Source organism: Onychostoma macrolepis, chromosome 17, assembly GCF_012432095.1.
Source record: "Onychostoma macrolepis isolate SWU-2019 chromosome 17, ASM1243209v1, whole genome shotgun sequence".
Lineage (NCBI taxonomy): Eukaryota > Metazoa > Chordata > Actinopteri > Cypriniformes > Cyprinidae > Onychostoma > Onychostoma macrolepis.
The window spans coordinates 19,739,781-19,756,698 of record NC_081171.1 but is presented as its reverse complement, the minus strand read 5'-3'; the positions used below and the strand labels follow the sequence as shown (position 1 = coordinate 19,756,698).

At 34.3% G+C, this 16,918-nt stretch overlaps 1 protein-coding gene across 1 annotated transcript in view; it reads left to right on the top strand.

Annotated features, from left to right (window-relative positions):
• Positions 1 to 16,918, top strand: part of mboat2a (membrane bound O-acyltransferase domain containing 2a) — a 59,901-nt gene that overhangs the window by 35,814 nt on the left and 7,169 nt on the right. The window contains exons 4-11 of the mRNA XM_058749365.1: positions 250 to 345; positions 1,319 to 1,374; positions 8,191 to 8,245; positions 11,654 to 11,837; positions 15,297 to 15,489; positions 16,033 to 16,136; positions 16,220 to 16,284; positions 16,381 to 16,513. Coding sequence (XP_058605348.1) covers positions 250 to 345; positions 1,319 to 1,374; positions 8,191 to 8,245; positions 11,654 to 11,837; positions 15,297 to 15,489; positions 16,033 to 16,136; positions 16,220 to 16,284; positions 16,381 to 16,513 — 886 coding nt within the window. The remainder of the gene's footprint in view (positions 1 to 249; positions 346 to 1,318; positions 1,375 to 8,190; positions 8,246 to 11,653; positions 11,838 to 15,296; positions 15,490 to 16,032; positions 16,137 to 16,219; positions 16,285 to 16,380; positions 16,514 to 16,918) is intronic.

Below are 16,918 nucleotides of genomic sequence, written 5' to 3'. Positions count from 1 at the left end.
TTTATTTGTCATGCAGGAAATGGAAAGTCAGGTTCAGTGCATTGCATTGTGGGATACAGTATTTCACACAGTGTGGTTTGTTGTATGTATACTTCACATTTTGCATACACAGCATTTGCATAATAACCACAATATACTTACTGCTGAAATGTAGTATGTGATTATATTTTGTACCAAACTGTCTTTTTTTGTTTTTGTTTTCCATTCAGTGTTTTTAAGTTTTTCCCTCTTTTGCATTCTTCTCCATAGATACTGCTTTGTGGTTACACTGGGATATCTCAGTTTCTGCCAGGTCACAAGAGTCTATGTGTTTGACTACGGAATGTACTCAGCAGACTTCACTGGGTAAGTTATTTTGCACTGGAATCAGCATCATTTCCAAGAAAACTAAAACTGAATGAAAATGGGTAAAAAAATAAGACTGTGAAAAGCAAGGAAAAAAGGTTTCTTTTTTTTTTTCTTTTTCTTTGCAAGGATGCATTAAATTGTTTAAAAGTGACAGTAAAGACTTTTATATTTCTATTTCAATGAAATTTTAATGTTCATCAAAAAAAAAAAAAAAAGAATTAGTATACTATTGCACAATTACTGTTTTTACAGTATTTTGATCAAATAAATGCAGCCTTGGTGAGCATTAGAGCAAAAAGCAAATATAAAACCCAAACTGAATAAATTTAATAAACTAGAAAACACTGAAAATGCTAAAACTAAAATAAAACTAAATACCCAAACTAAATTCAAAGGACAAATTGAAAATATAATAGAAAACTAACCTAAAAATTCATAATTGTATCAAGTATTGGGGTTTTAAGTTAATTTATTTTATCTATGTTGTGAAAAGATGCCTCATACTTGCACTTCAGAATATCTCATCACCTATAGATTAAACATAAGTGAAAGAAATCAGTGTACATATTCTGCTTTGCAGTAATCTAAAATATTCATGCATTCAGCTTTATTCTGCACTGCACTGAGACTCCAACTCCCCTTCAATGAAATATACATGTTAACTACGGCCAAGGGCAAGTATATAAGTGCTAGTTTTACCTCAGTATCAAAGTAGATCAGTATCAATGCTCAACCTCCAAGCAGGTTTGACATAAGAGCTACATAAGGTGAACTTGACCTTTAGAAACTGTGTGGAGATTTGGTCAGTGCAACTGTATAAATAATAAATGTTGAAGAGCTTGGTTTGATAGAAGTAGAAGCTCTTACGTATATGTGGATCCAACAGACTCAATATCAGGTTTAAACAGCATCTCTCTCACATACCCACAATTGTTTTTTTTTGTTTTTTTTTTTCCTTTTCTCCCTCCAGGCCCATGATGGTCATCACACAGAAGATCACAAGTTTGGCCTTTGAGATTCATGACGGTATGTAACAGTTTTATTAATCCAATTCTCATCATCTTCTCTTTATTAAGTTTTCATTTTGGAACAGCCTCCGTAATGAGTGATATTACAAAACTGACATGATTTCTACCTGAAATGTTTCTAGAGCTCCATTGTTTCTGTCTGTGCTCATGTTAGAGGCTCTAGGAATTACATAAGGGCTGTTAAACCCTGCTGCTACTCCACGTCCTCGTATGCCATTGATTTATACCACTGCTGGCGCTGCACTCCAGTGAGTGGGCCAGAGTAGTTTGGGTTGCCAGCTGGATTTTGCACTTCATAGACCACACTTGCCTCATCCAACACACTATATTGCTTATTATTCAACTTGGTGAAATCTGTTTAATAAGATACTAATTGTTATGCATCTTCACATCTTTTTTGGATGATCTGGATCATTGATAAAGGAGAATGATGGTCATTTCAACTGACCTCCCTTCAACTGAGTGTGTTAAACGATAGGACAGTTTACCTAAAATAAAAATTTCTGTCATTATTTGACACATCATATTGAAATATACACTACCATTAAAAAATATAGTCGACGATTCAATGCTTCGATAGGAGGAGCCTGATTCGATACCAATCTCTCAGTGGAATATTCGCGGGGTGTTATGATCATGCCATTTTGGCTGTATGGGGGGTGCTCAATGTCTGATTTCACATAGAACTAAGTTAATATACAGCCTATTATGATAATGCTGTAAATAAGAATATGAAAAGAAAGAAGCTTTAAATATTTGAACGTACGTGAATAAATCCAACCACCCCTATAGATGTAAATTTCACTTTCCATAATCCATCACCGACAGAGGAGCATCTTGGCGGCAGGGATTTAAATCTTTAACAAGACTCAAATGGACACAGGCAGAGTGAAAGACTGGATTTTTTCGATCAGGTAGGGTACAGGTGATTTCAAAACATTTTGTATATTGTGTATATATTATTTATCTCGCATAATGCATTTGGTTGAGTTGCGCTGCAGTAAAGCGCTGTCATATACATAACATTATATTGAGAACACTATCATAATAAAACGCTGTGAATTTTTTGAGTTTAGTTGCTGTGTTTCTGCGCGTTGTTGCATGAAGAACGCGTCCACAAAAAGAGTTCAGAGCCGCGCAGACACGTTGTGCATTTGGGGCATTTTGTGCAGATAGCCTATAAGTCGTAATATTAACGTTATGCTGTATAAATAACGAAGCGTATTCTAGATGAGATAAATGAGTTAAATCCTATTGATTAAAAACCTGCTATCATATGCGTCATTCTACTGGTCGTCTTCAATGCGCGCAGCTCAAAACAGAACTGCAGAACATTAATAACTGTCATATAGGTTACATAACGTTATATTGAGAGCACTATTGTAAAAAATGTTGTGAATCAAAACATTATTTACCCTGTTTGTATCTGTTAACGTCAGTATTCATGACTGTTGAATGTCTGACTTGACTCTTGGTAACGTATTTTGACCCCGCCCCCAAACATATGATTCGACTATCAGTCGACTATCTGCAAGATTCGACAATTCCGATTTGACTATGTAAATCCTTAGTCAGGGACACCCCTAATATTTTTTAATCATTACTTTTATTCAGCAAGGACACATTAATTTCATCAGAGGTGACAGTAAAGATATTTATAATGTTACAAAAGTTTATGTTTTAATTAAATGCTCTATTGATCTTTATATTCATCAAAGAATCCTGGAAGAAACTGAAAAAACCCCGAAAAAACAAATCAGCATATTAGAATGATTTCTGAAGAATCATGTGACACTGAAGACTGGAGTAATGATGCTGAAAATTCAGCTTTTCATCACAGGAATAAATAACATTTTAAAATATAATATAATAACAATAAAAGTTATTTTTAATTATAATATTTCACAATATTACTGTTTTACTGTATTTTAAATTAACTAATTATATTAAATTAATTGATTATATGATTATAAATTATGTAAAATTATGATTTTAATATTTTGTTTATTTCCCCCCCCCCCTCACATAAAGATACTGTGTATCCTTTGACCTTTTGACCTTGACAGCCCCTGGACAGCATTTACTTTCATTGGTTGGAAAAGAGCAGCTCAGACATTTTTGCAGATATCTTCTTTTGTGTTCCACCTGAAGAAAGCAATTCAAATTGGTTTGGAATGACAAGAGGAGTTAATATTGACAGATTTTTCATTTTTGAACGGGTGAACTATCCCTTTAAGTACAAAGGAATGAGCATCAGAGGAAATGTGATGGCAGGAACCCAAGAGAAACCACTCTAGTTTTATCAACGACTGGCAAATCTCCCATGTAAACAAGGCAACTGATAAGCAAACTAGATTGCACAGCGTAGTTTTTAGATACTTAGTCAACCAAAGAACTAATCACAGTGATATGTGACCGAGTCACTTTTAAAGTCAAACAGAAGTCACCACATTTCCTTTAACAGGGTTTATGGTAAGATTAAGAGAGCACATCCCGTTTCTCTGAAGCGATCGCTCACAGAACAGCTGGCCGAAACTGCAGCCCAGCACTTTTGAGCTGCCTCCGCATGACTTGCCGTTAGCTCTGCATGCCCTGCTCTATTGCAGACAACACACATGACATATTAATCCATGTGTTTTAATGAAGTTATGTAATAGTCTCCTCCCTCCACCAGTTAATGGAAAACTAAACTCAGACCGAAATTGTGGCACTCTGATACTTTGGCAAACAACGCTGACTAATTCATAAAGTATTCTTCGGTTTTTACGCATGCGCAAGGGTCCGCATACAGTGTGCGTGACGTAAATTTCATTACCAGAACAGTATGTGAGTACTGTATGTGCACCACTCGATTTTTGCATGCACATGCGCTTTGAATTTGTTTTGCACTAACCAGTTGCCCCACAACTGACCCTGGCTGTTGTTTCACACTAGAAAACAAAACTAGAAAGACGGAACAACAACAACAACAAAAATTCTGGAGTCTGCAACAACAACAAAAGACAAGCAAGACATTTGCAAGCGCTTGTGTGAGAGGCTTATGACATAAATGTAACTTAAGTTTGAAAGAGTACAAAGATTTTATCAGTCATAACTTCGGGAGAAAAATAGCGCAAACACTGGACAAAGATTAAACTTTCTGCGCACTTGTTGACCACCTGTGTTAGTGCACGCTATCAAATAGAGTGTACTTTGAAAGGCTTTGCCTTGAACTGTATGCATATGCTAGCCTGTGTACAAAAACGAAGTGTACTTTGGGCTTAATGTTTCACTAATTATTTGCTAATTGTATTATTATTATTATTATTATTATTATTATTTACCATTTTTATTATAACTTCGTTTTTTATTTTAAAGGTTTTTTTAAGCTCTGTGACCACCAAAATTTATGATTCTTACAAGTTTTGTTAATCCTGATCATTTTTACATATGAATTAGTGCTATCAAACAATTAATCGCGATTAATCGCATCCAAAATAAAAGTTTTGTTTACATAATATGTGTGTGTACTGTGTATATTTATTATGTATATATAAATACATACGCATGCATGTATATATTTCAGAAAAATGTTATGTTTATATATTAAATATATTTATATATAATATAAATTATATGAATATAAATATATACATGTAATATATACATGTGAAAGCGAAGAGATGCATTTATCTGTTCATTGTGATGACATTTGTGACCCTGGGGGCGTATTACAGAAAATGTATTATCTTAGGTCTTAACTTAAGATATGATATGTTAAATTAGGATTTTTCGCAAATTCGTATTACAGAAGCAAATCTTAACTTGATTTGGGATTCTTATCCTATCTTACAAAATAGTATCTTATCTCTAGTTAGGAAATCTTAAACGGCATAATCAAGCTCGACAACTCACTCTCAGGTCTGTTACCAAGCAACCGACACTGCTGATGAGGTAAACAAAATAATAGAAGCTACTTCACTGTGAACATCGCCTTTTGCAAAAAACCGTAAGGCGTTAGTCACTTGCACTACAACAAATAATGCTCCGTGACTCTTTTGTTGGTCTCTATAATGCTGGTTGCAGTTCCTGTGCTAACTGTAATATGTTGTGCAGCCGTCTGTAATTACTTATAAGTGTTTTGTCATCAAAATATAACCAAGAGTCTTTCTACCATTAAACATCTTCGTTCTTCCTTTTCAACTATTAATAAACGTAATACCATTGTCGGACAGCACAGTTGTAAGCGTTTTTTCCGTTGGTTTTCAAATAATTTTGAAGTTAGGACAGCTGTGGGGTTGTCCTAAAGTTAAGACAGTTTTTAGGGTTTTTTGTCAAGTTAGGAGGTTTCTGTAATACCCCTTTCCTATCTGTAGTTAAGATAGGATAACACACTTAGGAAATGCTGTTCTGTAATAGCTTTTGTCCTAAATGTGGTCCTAACTGAAATTACCATGGTTACCAAACAGATAAGATAAGATTTTAAAGTTAGGATCTTTCTGTAATACACCCCCAGGACCACAAAACCAGTCATAAGGGTAAATTTTTCGAATTTGAGACTTATACATCTTCTAAAAGCTGAATAAATAAGCTTTCCATTGATGTATGGTTTGTTATGATATGACAATATTTGGCCGAGATACAACTATTTGAGAATCTAGAATCTGAGGGTGCAAAAAAAAATCAAAATACTGAGAAAATTGCCTTTAAAGTTTTCCAAATGAAATCCTTAGCAATGCATATTACTAATCAAAAATGAAGTTTTGATATATTTACAGTAGGAAATTTACAAAATATCTTTATTGAACATGATCTTTACTTAATATCCTAATGATTTTTGGCATAAAAGAAAAATAGATAATTTTGACCCACACAATGTATTTTTGGCTATTGCTACAAACATACCCCAGCAACTTAAGACTGGTTTTGTGGCCCAGGGTCACATTGATATCCCACACTTGTTAGCAACTGCATTTCAAGACCAGTAAAAGCTATTACTGATGTATATTTTTTTTGCAGAATGAAAAATATCTTGAGCTTGCATTTACCACAGACCTTGTTTCAGGCATGTAACCAAAAAAACCATTGATTTCTGGTTGATAGAAGTGGAAGTGTTAAAATGCTATCACATTTCCTTGTTTTGGCCTACAAAAATATGTTCTGTACAATTGGGGTTACAACCCAGGTTTCATTCAAATCCGAGTCTCCCACATTAGCACCATGCCTCAGTGTGGTTCTTTTGGTTATTAAAGGGTTACTCCACCCCAAAATGAAAATTTTGTCATTAATCCAAAATATCTTAAATTGTGTTCCGAAGATGAACGAAGCTTTTACGGGTTTGGAACGACATGAGTGTAAGAGATTAATGACAAAATTTTCATTTTGGGGTGGAGTAAGCCTACTGTGTTTCAGTGGGTTTGTGTAGGACCTGAGTGTGCTGCCCGGTGAACAAATATCATGAAGTGTTGTTGATGTCACATTTGCTGAAGGAAGAAGAGTGGGACTGTGTCTGTGTGTACATGCTGCTGTGGGTTATGCATTTCCCAGCAGCCATTAAAGCCTGCAGAAGCTGATAGGGTGACTAATCTAGTTGTCAGTGCACTGACAGAGATGAATGAAGAATGGCTTGATCCGTTTTCTTCACTAACCCCGCAGACTTAATGCTCCAGACTGGAGCTGAAGCAACTCGGTGCTGCAGAAAACGACAGCACTGTCCACAGACTTTAATTAATGTCTACAGTCAACAGATCTATCCATCTGTCCGTCTGTCTGTCTGTCCATCTATCCATCTATCCATCTATCCATCTATCCGTCCGTCCGTCTGTCCGTCTGTCTGTCTATCTGTCTATCAATCATCAGTTTGAGGTTGGTAGATTATTATTATTATTATTATTATTATTATTATTATTATTATTTATTTGTTTATTTTTAATGAAATCTTTTATGCTCACCTTGGCTGCATTTATTTGATAAAAAGTACAATTAAAATGGTAATATTGTGAAATATTATTACAATTTAAAATAACTGTTTTCTATTTGAACAGATTTTAACATGTAAAGCTGAATTTTCAGCATCATTAGTCCAGTCGTCAGTGTCACATGATCCTTCAGAAATCACTCTAATATACTGATTTCAAGAAATATTCGTTATTATTAGCAATGTTGAAAACAGCTACTTAAATGTATTTATTTATTTTTTTGTGTGCGTGGACACTGTGATGCATGTTTTTCAGGATTATCTCATAAGAACAGCATTTATTTAAAAATAGAAATCTTTTTCTATGTCTTTATTGATCATCATCAAATTAATTTAATGTGTCCTTGCTGAATATAAGTAGTAATTTCTTTCAAAAGAAATATTACACCAGACCTTTAAATGGTAGTTGAGAGAGACAGACAGAAAGTATTTTTCTACTACATGTGCATTTATCATGGGTGCTAATTATTTAAATATATGTTTTATTATACAGGCTTTCACTAAGCCTGTACAATTAAACTATTGTATTTGACCTTTAAAACGCTAAATGCATAAACACAGATGTGTGATACTGTTTCTGTTTGTACTCGGTGAGTGTGTGTGATTCTGTATGATCACGTGGGCTTCATTCACACATATTTGCTGTATCAGAGTGTAGCTGCTGTTTCTGCTGATTAGTGTGAATCGCAGGAGACCACTGGCCTCAAACTCCACTACACATGCTGCAGTAGAGCAGCTGCTTTGTAATCAAACAGAACTGCATCTGTTTCTCAACTTCTGGACGTGTTTCTAAATGATAGTGTTTTGAGGGAGTGTGTCTGATGAGTTCGGGCTTGTGTTTGTGTGTTTTTCCCACAGGCTTGATGAAGAGGGAGGAGCACCTAAAGCCCAGTCAGAAGTATCTTGCTGTCAGGTATGTGTGACAGGTATGTTTGTGGTTGGGATGAGATCACTCATTTACTTTCGGTGTCTTTTGAAAGAAAATCAACTCCTAACCCAATGCCAGATATAAAGTTCCTCTCACTGATCGAATGCAGTGTGCACAGCTGCGTTCTTTAATAACAATCGTTTTGAGCATAATATTACTCTGCAGTGCTCAAAGAGCAGCATACCACTTGCAGACTCAAATCATTCACAATCAGGCCCTGAAGGCTGTTGCCAAGCAACTGAGCATTCCCGCCGTGTCACGTGAACCAGTGTCCACAGGAAGTCGTCAGGATTCGGAGGTTTCGGAAGTCACACCCTGTAGTTAGTAAGAGCAGTTTTGAATAATGATAGTACCATGGCCCTGTGGTCACAGAGTGTTAAGCAATATGCCAACATTTACATAATGATGAGTTGCATTCTTGTTCATGTTTGATCGTTGCTAAAGTGCTGGTTACATATGCTACAAACTCATTCACGGTTGAGATAATCGCAGTCAGATCAAATTATCCCTGTTATCCCAGTGTAAATCTTGTATATAGGATTATATTGAACCACTGGACTAACTACTGTAATGGTGCTCAGCTGTTTTAAGGAAAAAGTGCAACTTAACGAGTAACAGGCAAAGCGTGGGAAAATTCAACTTGACTGTTCTTGAGAAATGAGACTGATTCATTTTTGCAAAGTTTGTTCAGACAGTTCATTCCAGTGAACTGGTTCAGAACAAATGATTTATCAAGAGAAACTCAGAGTTCTCATTGTGACTTGTACATCTGTTTTGCAGTGAAATATGTAGCACAATTTTGTGAAATATTGTTTTCAGCTCAGAAATGTAAATTTGGGAAATTGCTTTAAAAAAATTATTGCTAAAAAAAAATATTTATATATGAAGAGTTTATTTATAAAAAACAGATAACTCTGTTTTTAAAATTTTCAAAAGTCATGCTTTTTATTATGTTATCATGTTTTTGTGTTAGTTAGCTGTTTTTTTAGTTATTTTTTTAACCTAGTCCAAAAAACCCAACTGCAGTTTCATTGAGATTAATTGGAATGCACAATGAAAAAAAAAACATGATTTTTGAGAATTGTGAAAAATAGAGTTATCTGTTTTGGCAAATGAACTCTTCATATATATATATGTATGTATATATGTATATGTATATGTATATGTATATATGCATGTATGTGTATATATATATATTTATGTGTATATATGTAATGTTTTATTTATATTAATAGAATGGAGTTTAATTTGGTTATTGTTAATATTACAAATGATCTATCATCTGTCTGTCTGTCTGTACATACAGGTGCATCTCAATAAATTAGAATGTTGTGAAAAAGTTCATTTTTTTTCTTGTAAGTTATTTCAAAAAGTGAAACTTTCATATATTTTAGATTCATTGCATGTAAAGTAAAACATTTCAAAAGTGTTTTTGTTTTAATGTTGATGATTAGAGCTTACAGATCATGAAAGTCAAAAATCAGTATCTCAAAATATTAGAATATTTACATTTGAGTTTCAATTAATGACCATCCCTAAAGTATAAATTCCGGGTATCTCTTGTTCTTTGAAACCACAATAATGGAGACGACTGCTGACTTGGCAATGATCCAGAAGACGAACATTGACACCCTCCACAAAGAGGGTAGGTCACAGAGGGTCATTACTGAAAGGTGTGGTTGTTTATAGAGTGCTGTATCAAAGCATATTAAATGCAAAGTTGATGGGAAGGAAGAATTTGGGTAGGAAAAGGTGCACAAGCAACAGAGATGACTGCAAGCTTGAGAATACAGTCAAGCAAAGCCGATTCAAACACTTGGGAGAGTTTCACAAGGAGAGAACTGAAGCTGGAGTCAGTGCATCAAGAGTCACCACGCTCAGACGTCTTCAGGAAAAGGGCTACCAAGCCACTTCTGAACCAGAGACAACGTCAGAAGCATCTTAACTGGGCTGTGGAGAAAAAGAACTGGACTGTTGCTCAGTGGTCCAAAGTCCTTTTTTCAGATGAAAGTAAATTTTGCATTTCATTTGGAAATCAAGGTCCCAGAGACTGAAGGAAGAGTGGAGAGGCACAGAATCCATGTTGCTTGAAGTCCAGTGTGAAGTTTCCACAGTCAGTAATGATTTGGGCTGCCATGTCATCTGCTGGTGTTGGTCCACTGTGTTTTCTGAAGTCCACAGTCAACGCAGCCATCTACCAGAAAATTTTAGAGCACTTCATGCTTCCTACTATTGACAAGCTTTATGGAGATGCTGATTTCATTTTCCAGCAGGACTTGGCACCTGCCCACACTGCCAAAGGTACCAAAAGCTGGTTCAATGACCATGGTGTTACTGTGCTTGACTGGCCGGCAAACTCACCTAACCTGAACCCCATAGAGAATCTATGGGGTATTGTCAAGAGGAAGATGAGAGACATCAGACCCAACAATGCAGATGAGCTGAAGGCCGCTATCAAAGCAACCGGGGCTTCCACACCACCTCAGCAGTGCCACAAACTGATCACCTCCATGCCACACCGAATCGAGGCAGTAATTAAAGCAAAAGGAGCCCCTACCAAGTATTGAGTACATATACAGTAAATGAACATACTTTCCAGAAGGCTAACAATTCACAAAAAAATTTTTTTTATTGGTCTTATGGTCTTATGAAGTATTCTAATTTGTTGAGATAGTGAATTGGTGGGTTTTTGTTAAATGTGAGCCAAAATCATCACAATTAAAAGAACCAAAGACTTAAACTACTTCAGTCTGTGTGCATTGAATTTATTTAATACACGAGTTTCACAATTTGAGTTGAATTACTGAAATAAATGAACTTTTCCACGACATTCTAATTTATTGAGATGCACCTGTATATAGGCTATATATTAATTATATTTTATTTCTATTAATAAGATACAGTTTCATTTAGTTATGAATGTTTTATTTATACATTTATCATATTTTATTTGCCATATGTAATGTGTACAAATATATTTTTATGTAAATAACTTCAGCAGCATTAATGTTGTTTTAGGTATATTTTAGAACTTGTGTAAAGCTATCTTATGTTTGTAGTTTCTAGCAGAGCTTTTTTATTTTTTAAAGATATAGCTTAATTTAACTTAAGTAGCTTGTTGAAAAGCTTCCTCTAATTCCTTAGCCTTGATAAACTAATTAATGGCCTTGTAACATTCTCTGTTTCTTAAATACTGAAAAACATTGCTACATTAATTATGTCATTATGTGTTAATATGTGAACTGTCCTTTTTCATAATTTCTTCTACAGAGCAAATCATGTTTTGGTACTTGATATTGGGTGTGCCTTGTTAGTTAAATCAGACATTTCTTTTAAACTTGCATAATTTTTTTGGTGACTTATTGTTGTTCTGTCCTTGTGTTTGTTGTACAGGAAGATGCCCAGTCTGCTGGAGTACCTGAGTTATAACTGTAACTTTATGGGGATCTTGGCTGGCCCGACCTGCTCCTATAATGATTACGTAGCCTTTATAGAAGGCCGATACTACGAGCCCAAGCACCTGGAGTCAAACGGCAAAGAGAATGGGAAATTCAAGCAGTGTGACCCTTCACCTAAGGTAGTGTGATTACACTGCTCTCTTGCTCCCTCTGGTGACCATGTCACATAGATTATATACATTATGTAGTTATACAAGATGACACACACACACACACACACACACACACATATACATTATATATATATATATATATATATATATATATATATATATATATATATATATATATATATATATATATATATATATATATATATATATTTATATATATTACTGGGCAAAGTATGAGATGAGTAAGAAAAAAGTTTTTAATACTAAAGACATTTATAATGTTACAGAAGATTTCTGTTTCAAAAAATGTTGTTCTTTTAAACTTTATATTCATCAGAAAATTCAGGAAAAAAATCCCAACATAAATATTAACCTTTTTTAACAATAATAATAAAAGAAAAATTTATAATTAAAATATTAATAATATTTTATTGTAATTGAGCACCAAATCAGCATATTATAATGATTTCTGAAGAATAATGTGTCATTTAAAGACTGGAGTAATGATGCTGAAAATTCAGCTTTGCCATCATAGGAATATATTATTATTTAAAATATTTTTTATATAAATATTTATTTTTTATTCATACAGTTTATAAATATTACGTTTTATTTATTTATTTAGTTCATTTTTATTTAGATTTGTTTTATACATTCAGTTTTTAGCCCCTTTACCCCTTTAATAATAATTTTGCCTTTTTTTAATTTTTTTATTGCAGAACCAAATCAAACCCCAAGTTATACATGACAAACTGAGCCAAATGAGTAGCGGGTGGACAGCATTCATAAAATAAAAAAAAAACATGTGAATGTGGATAAACAGAAATGTAATGACGACTTTAGGACTGATTTTGCCAGTTGGAAAACCTGATGTCAGAACTAGTTTTGCAGACTTTACAAAGGAAATGCTTTTTGAGTGAGGTAAACACGCTACTTTCGGCAGACAATGAGAGACAATGAGAAGCACTCAGAAGACTTTAGACTTAAACTCAACTGAACTTCATTGTATGCTACAAACTTCCTTATTGCATTATCAGCTTTTTGTCATTTGAATGAATGAAAACCTCTATGGCCTGGAGCTCATATTTCTCAGGCTTGCTGAGTGGAGAGTTTGTTTTGAGTGTAGCTCTGGTCATGAACATGCTTTTATATGTGTTTCACAATGGTCTCACTTTAATGGACTCCAGCAACATCTTAACCAAAGTAAACCAGTAAAAGCTGCAGACCTCATTAAATATTGTCAGTGATGTGCGTTTCTTCCTCAATAGACAAACATAAACAAAAGCGTTTGTTGAATCAGCTCGCTCGCATGTTTCACAAGAGCCTGAGGAGGTTGCGTTCACAAATTAATTTCCTGTCACAGAGAATCATTGCTGTATTTACCATCCAGCTCTTTCTGCTCCTCAGTGATTTGAAGATAGCAAAGTATAATGAGCTTTTAGATACTAATGATACATAATGAAACTGATATTCATAGACACTTAAAAAAAGATACACTACTAACATACACTACTGTTCAAATCTTTCAATATATATACACTGCTGTTCAAAAGTTTAGGATCAGTAAGATTTTTAATGTTTTTTTTTTTTTTTTTTTTTTTTTGCTCATCAAGGCTGTATTTATTTGATCAAAAATACAGAAAAACAGTAATATTTAATTTTCTTCAGCCATTGCTCCAGTCTTCAGTGTCACATGATCTATTATCATTATTGAAACTCTTGTTTGGAAATTTTTGGAACCTGTGATACTTTTTTCTTTTGATCCTTTTGAATAAAAAGTTCAAAGAATAGCATTTATTCAAAGTAGAAATATTTTCTAACAATCTAAGTCTTTACTATCACTTTTTATCCATTTAACAGGTCCTTGCTGAATAAGAGATTAAATTCTTAAAAAGAAAATGAAAATATTTAACTTTTGAATAATAGTGTATATTGTAGCACAAAATGTATATTTTGAATAAACACTCTTCTTTTTAAATTTTGATTTATCAAAGAATCCTGGAAAAAGTATCAAAGGTCCCAAAAAATACTAAGCATCACAACAGTTTCCAACATTGATTATAAATCAACATATTAAAATGATTTCTGAAGGATCCGTTTCAGTTTCAAATTTATTCCAGGAATACATGGCCTCTCGGCCCATAGTTCTACAAAATCATAATAATCTTTTCTTCATTCCATGATATTCACAACAATAATCACAAACACTTGACACATCAATACAAACATCACCAACAAGAACAAGATCACCAAAGTATTTCTTGCTCAAATCCTCATACAAGGAACAATCATACAAAAAAATGCTTCTCATCTTCTATCACAGAAACATTTGATGTTAACTTACAATAACTACAGATTCTCTCTGCCATTGGTGTATTGCCTGTTTCTATAGCAAGACGATGACTTGAACATCTAAAAAGGAACAATGATCGTGCCAGTTGCATGTTATACACAGATGCAATGTAGCTCTCTTGTATCAAAGAAGACTTGCATTGCGTATATATATAACTTATTATTTTCCAAAACCGATGCATACCATGCCTCATGTGCTTTTTCTTTCAGTCGTTGGTTAAGAATAGCTGTAAATGTTCTTATATCACCTTCTCTTTGAAACCCCAAAACCCCATATCTCAGATCTATAATAAAGCATAGGTGCAACCATGCGATCAAACAAATACAAAGATTGATTGCAGCTGATTTTATGTTTACGAACAAACCTTGCCTTGGCTTGCTAAAAGTTGTCGGATTTTCCACATTGACAATTTTGGTGTAAACCACATACCCAGATATTTGTAACAATTAACCAATTCAATCTGTTCACCAGCAAAATACCATTTTTCATCCTTATTTAGAGAGCCCCCTATTTTCTAGCGTTTTACTGAAATTCACTCTCATATCATAAAGATTACAAAATTTTTACAGCTGTTCAATCTGTTTCTGTAACTTTCCAATTGTATCTGCTATATGTGACCCTGGACCACAAAACCAGTCTTAAGTCGCTGGGGTATGTTTGTAGCAATAGCCAAAAATACACTGTATGGGTCAAAATTATGCCAAAAATCATTAGGATATTAAGTAAAGATCATGTTCCATGATGATATTTTGTAAATTTCTTACCATAAATGTATCAAAACTTCATTTTTCATTAGTAATATGCATTGCTAAGAACTAAATTTGGGCAACTTTAAAGGCGATTTTCTCAATATTTTGATTTTTATGCACCCTCAGATTCACAGATTTTCAAATAGTTGTATCTCAGCCTAATTTTGTCCTGAGCATAAGAAACTTCTTTAAAAAACATTAAAAATTTTACTGATCCCAAAGTTTTGAACGACGCTACTGTATATTAAGCAAAACAATTTTTTTGTATATTATTATTATTATTATTTTTTTTTTTTTTTTTGAAGACAATTTCATTAGTTATATTGCTCTAACTCTCTGAAATGATCTGTGTTGTTCTTATAGAGGGATGTGATCCAGAAACTGTGCACGTGTGCTCTGTCACTAATGGTTTATTTGGTGATCTACACCGCCTGCCCTACAGAGCGTGCCATCAACGACACCTTTATGGCCTCTAACCCTTTCTACATCCAGGTCTTGTACCTCTACATCTCCATGTTGGCTTTACGCCCCAAATACTACTTTGTATGGACGTTAGGTGAGTAGAACAGGTGGGCAATGTGCTCTTCTGGTATTATATTATACACACACATATAGAAATTATTCAAAATGTGCAGTACACAACCGAGCAAACTGAAAGAAATACTTTTTTTTTTAAATTACTAAAGAATAATCTCATTCCTTACACATTATATAATCTAAATACAATGACATATTTGCATAAAATTTGATAAAAATGCAAATTAACCATTTTATTACCTCTCGGTCAGTAAAACACTTAGTATGGTCATGCAACAATACATATATGCTATTTATATATTAATTGTTGCGTAATGCATGTGTTTATTTTTTTTATACATAATAATAAAAATACAGTGTATACTATGCCATATGGCTAGTTTTTGACTCATAGGCCATGTTCAAGTATCATACTGCCCTCTTGTGTTCATAAAAGGCATTTTCTCTAACCTGTTGCACTGTTAGATATTAGGTGCTTGTTTTTTTTTTGTCATGGTGAATCAGATAATGCATCAGTCACTTTGTGATAGTGTTTTCACTAGATTCTTTCACTCCTTTATAGCCGATGCCATCAACAATGCAGCTGGTTTTGGGTTTAATGGCTATAACACAGATGGCACCCCAAAATGGGACAGAATATCAAATTTAAGAATACTCAATATTGAGGTAAGAGACAGACAAAAACAGAGTTTGTCTTCTCACTCGACCTGAACCCTAATATACCATCTTTTTCTTGATGTCCTAAACAGTTTGCCACCAGCTTCAAGATGTTCTTGGATAACTGGAACATTCAGACATCACTTTGGTTGAAAAGGTGAATGCTTGAAATAAACAGAATAATCTTGACCGAGCATGTGTGTACTTCCTGAAATCTCAGAAACAATGTGAGCTTTGTTGCTGTTCTCTGCAGAGTGTGTTATGAGCGCTGCCCGTACAATCCGACTGCGGCCACATTCCTCCTCTCAGCCATCTGGCACGGAGTTTACCCAGGGTATTACCTGACCTTCATCACAGGCATCGTTGTAACAATGGCAGCACGGGCAGTGAGTATTCGTTGCATTAGATGGGCTGTCAAAACCAGATTTAATTCAGAATTATATCACAAAGCACCTGAAGAAGTGTTATCTTCTATAGCACATCTATTGGGAGCAGTTCTGATGGAAAAATACTGTTACAATAGAAAGAATTGGACATTGGATTTCTCTAATAATAAATCAGAGGCATGCAGGGAATCGAAAAAAGACTATATGTGCTCAGTCAAGGTTATTATTCATCTAGTCGTGTGCTGCATAATACTGCCATTCCTCTGTTGCATGGTAATGATCAAGGCCTCTCCAACTAAAGAGAAAAGTAGGTCACTTAGTTGCAGTAGTCCGTCTTAAAATGCTACTCTGAATATAAACTATTCATCCCACGGCATTGTCTGCATGATACACTGTTGCTTCTAG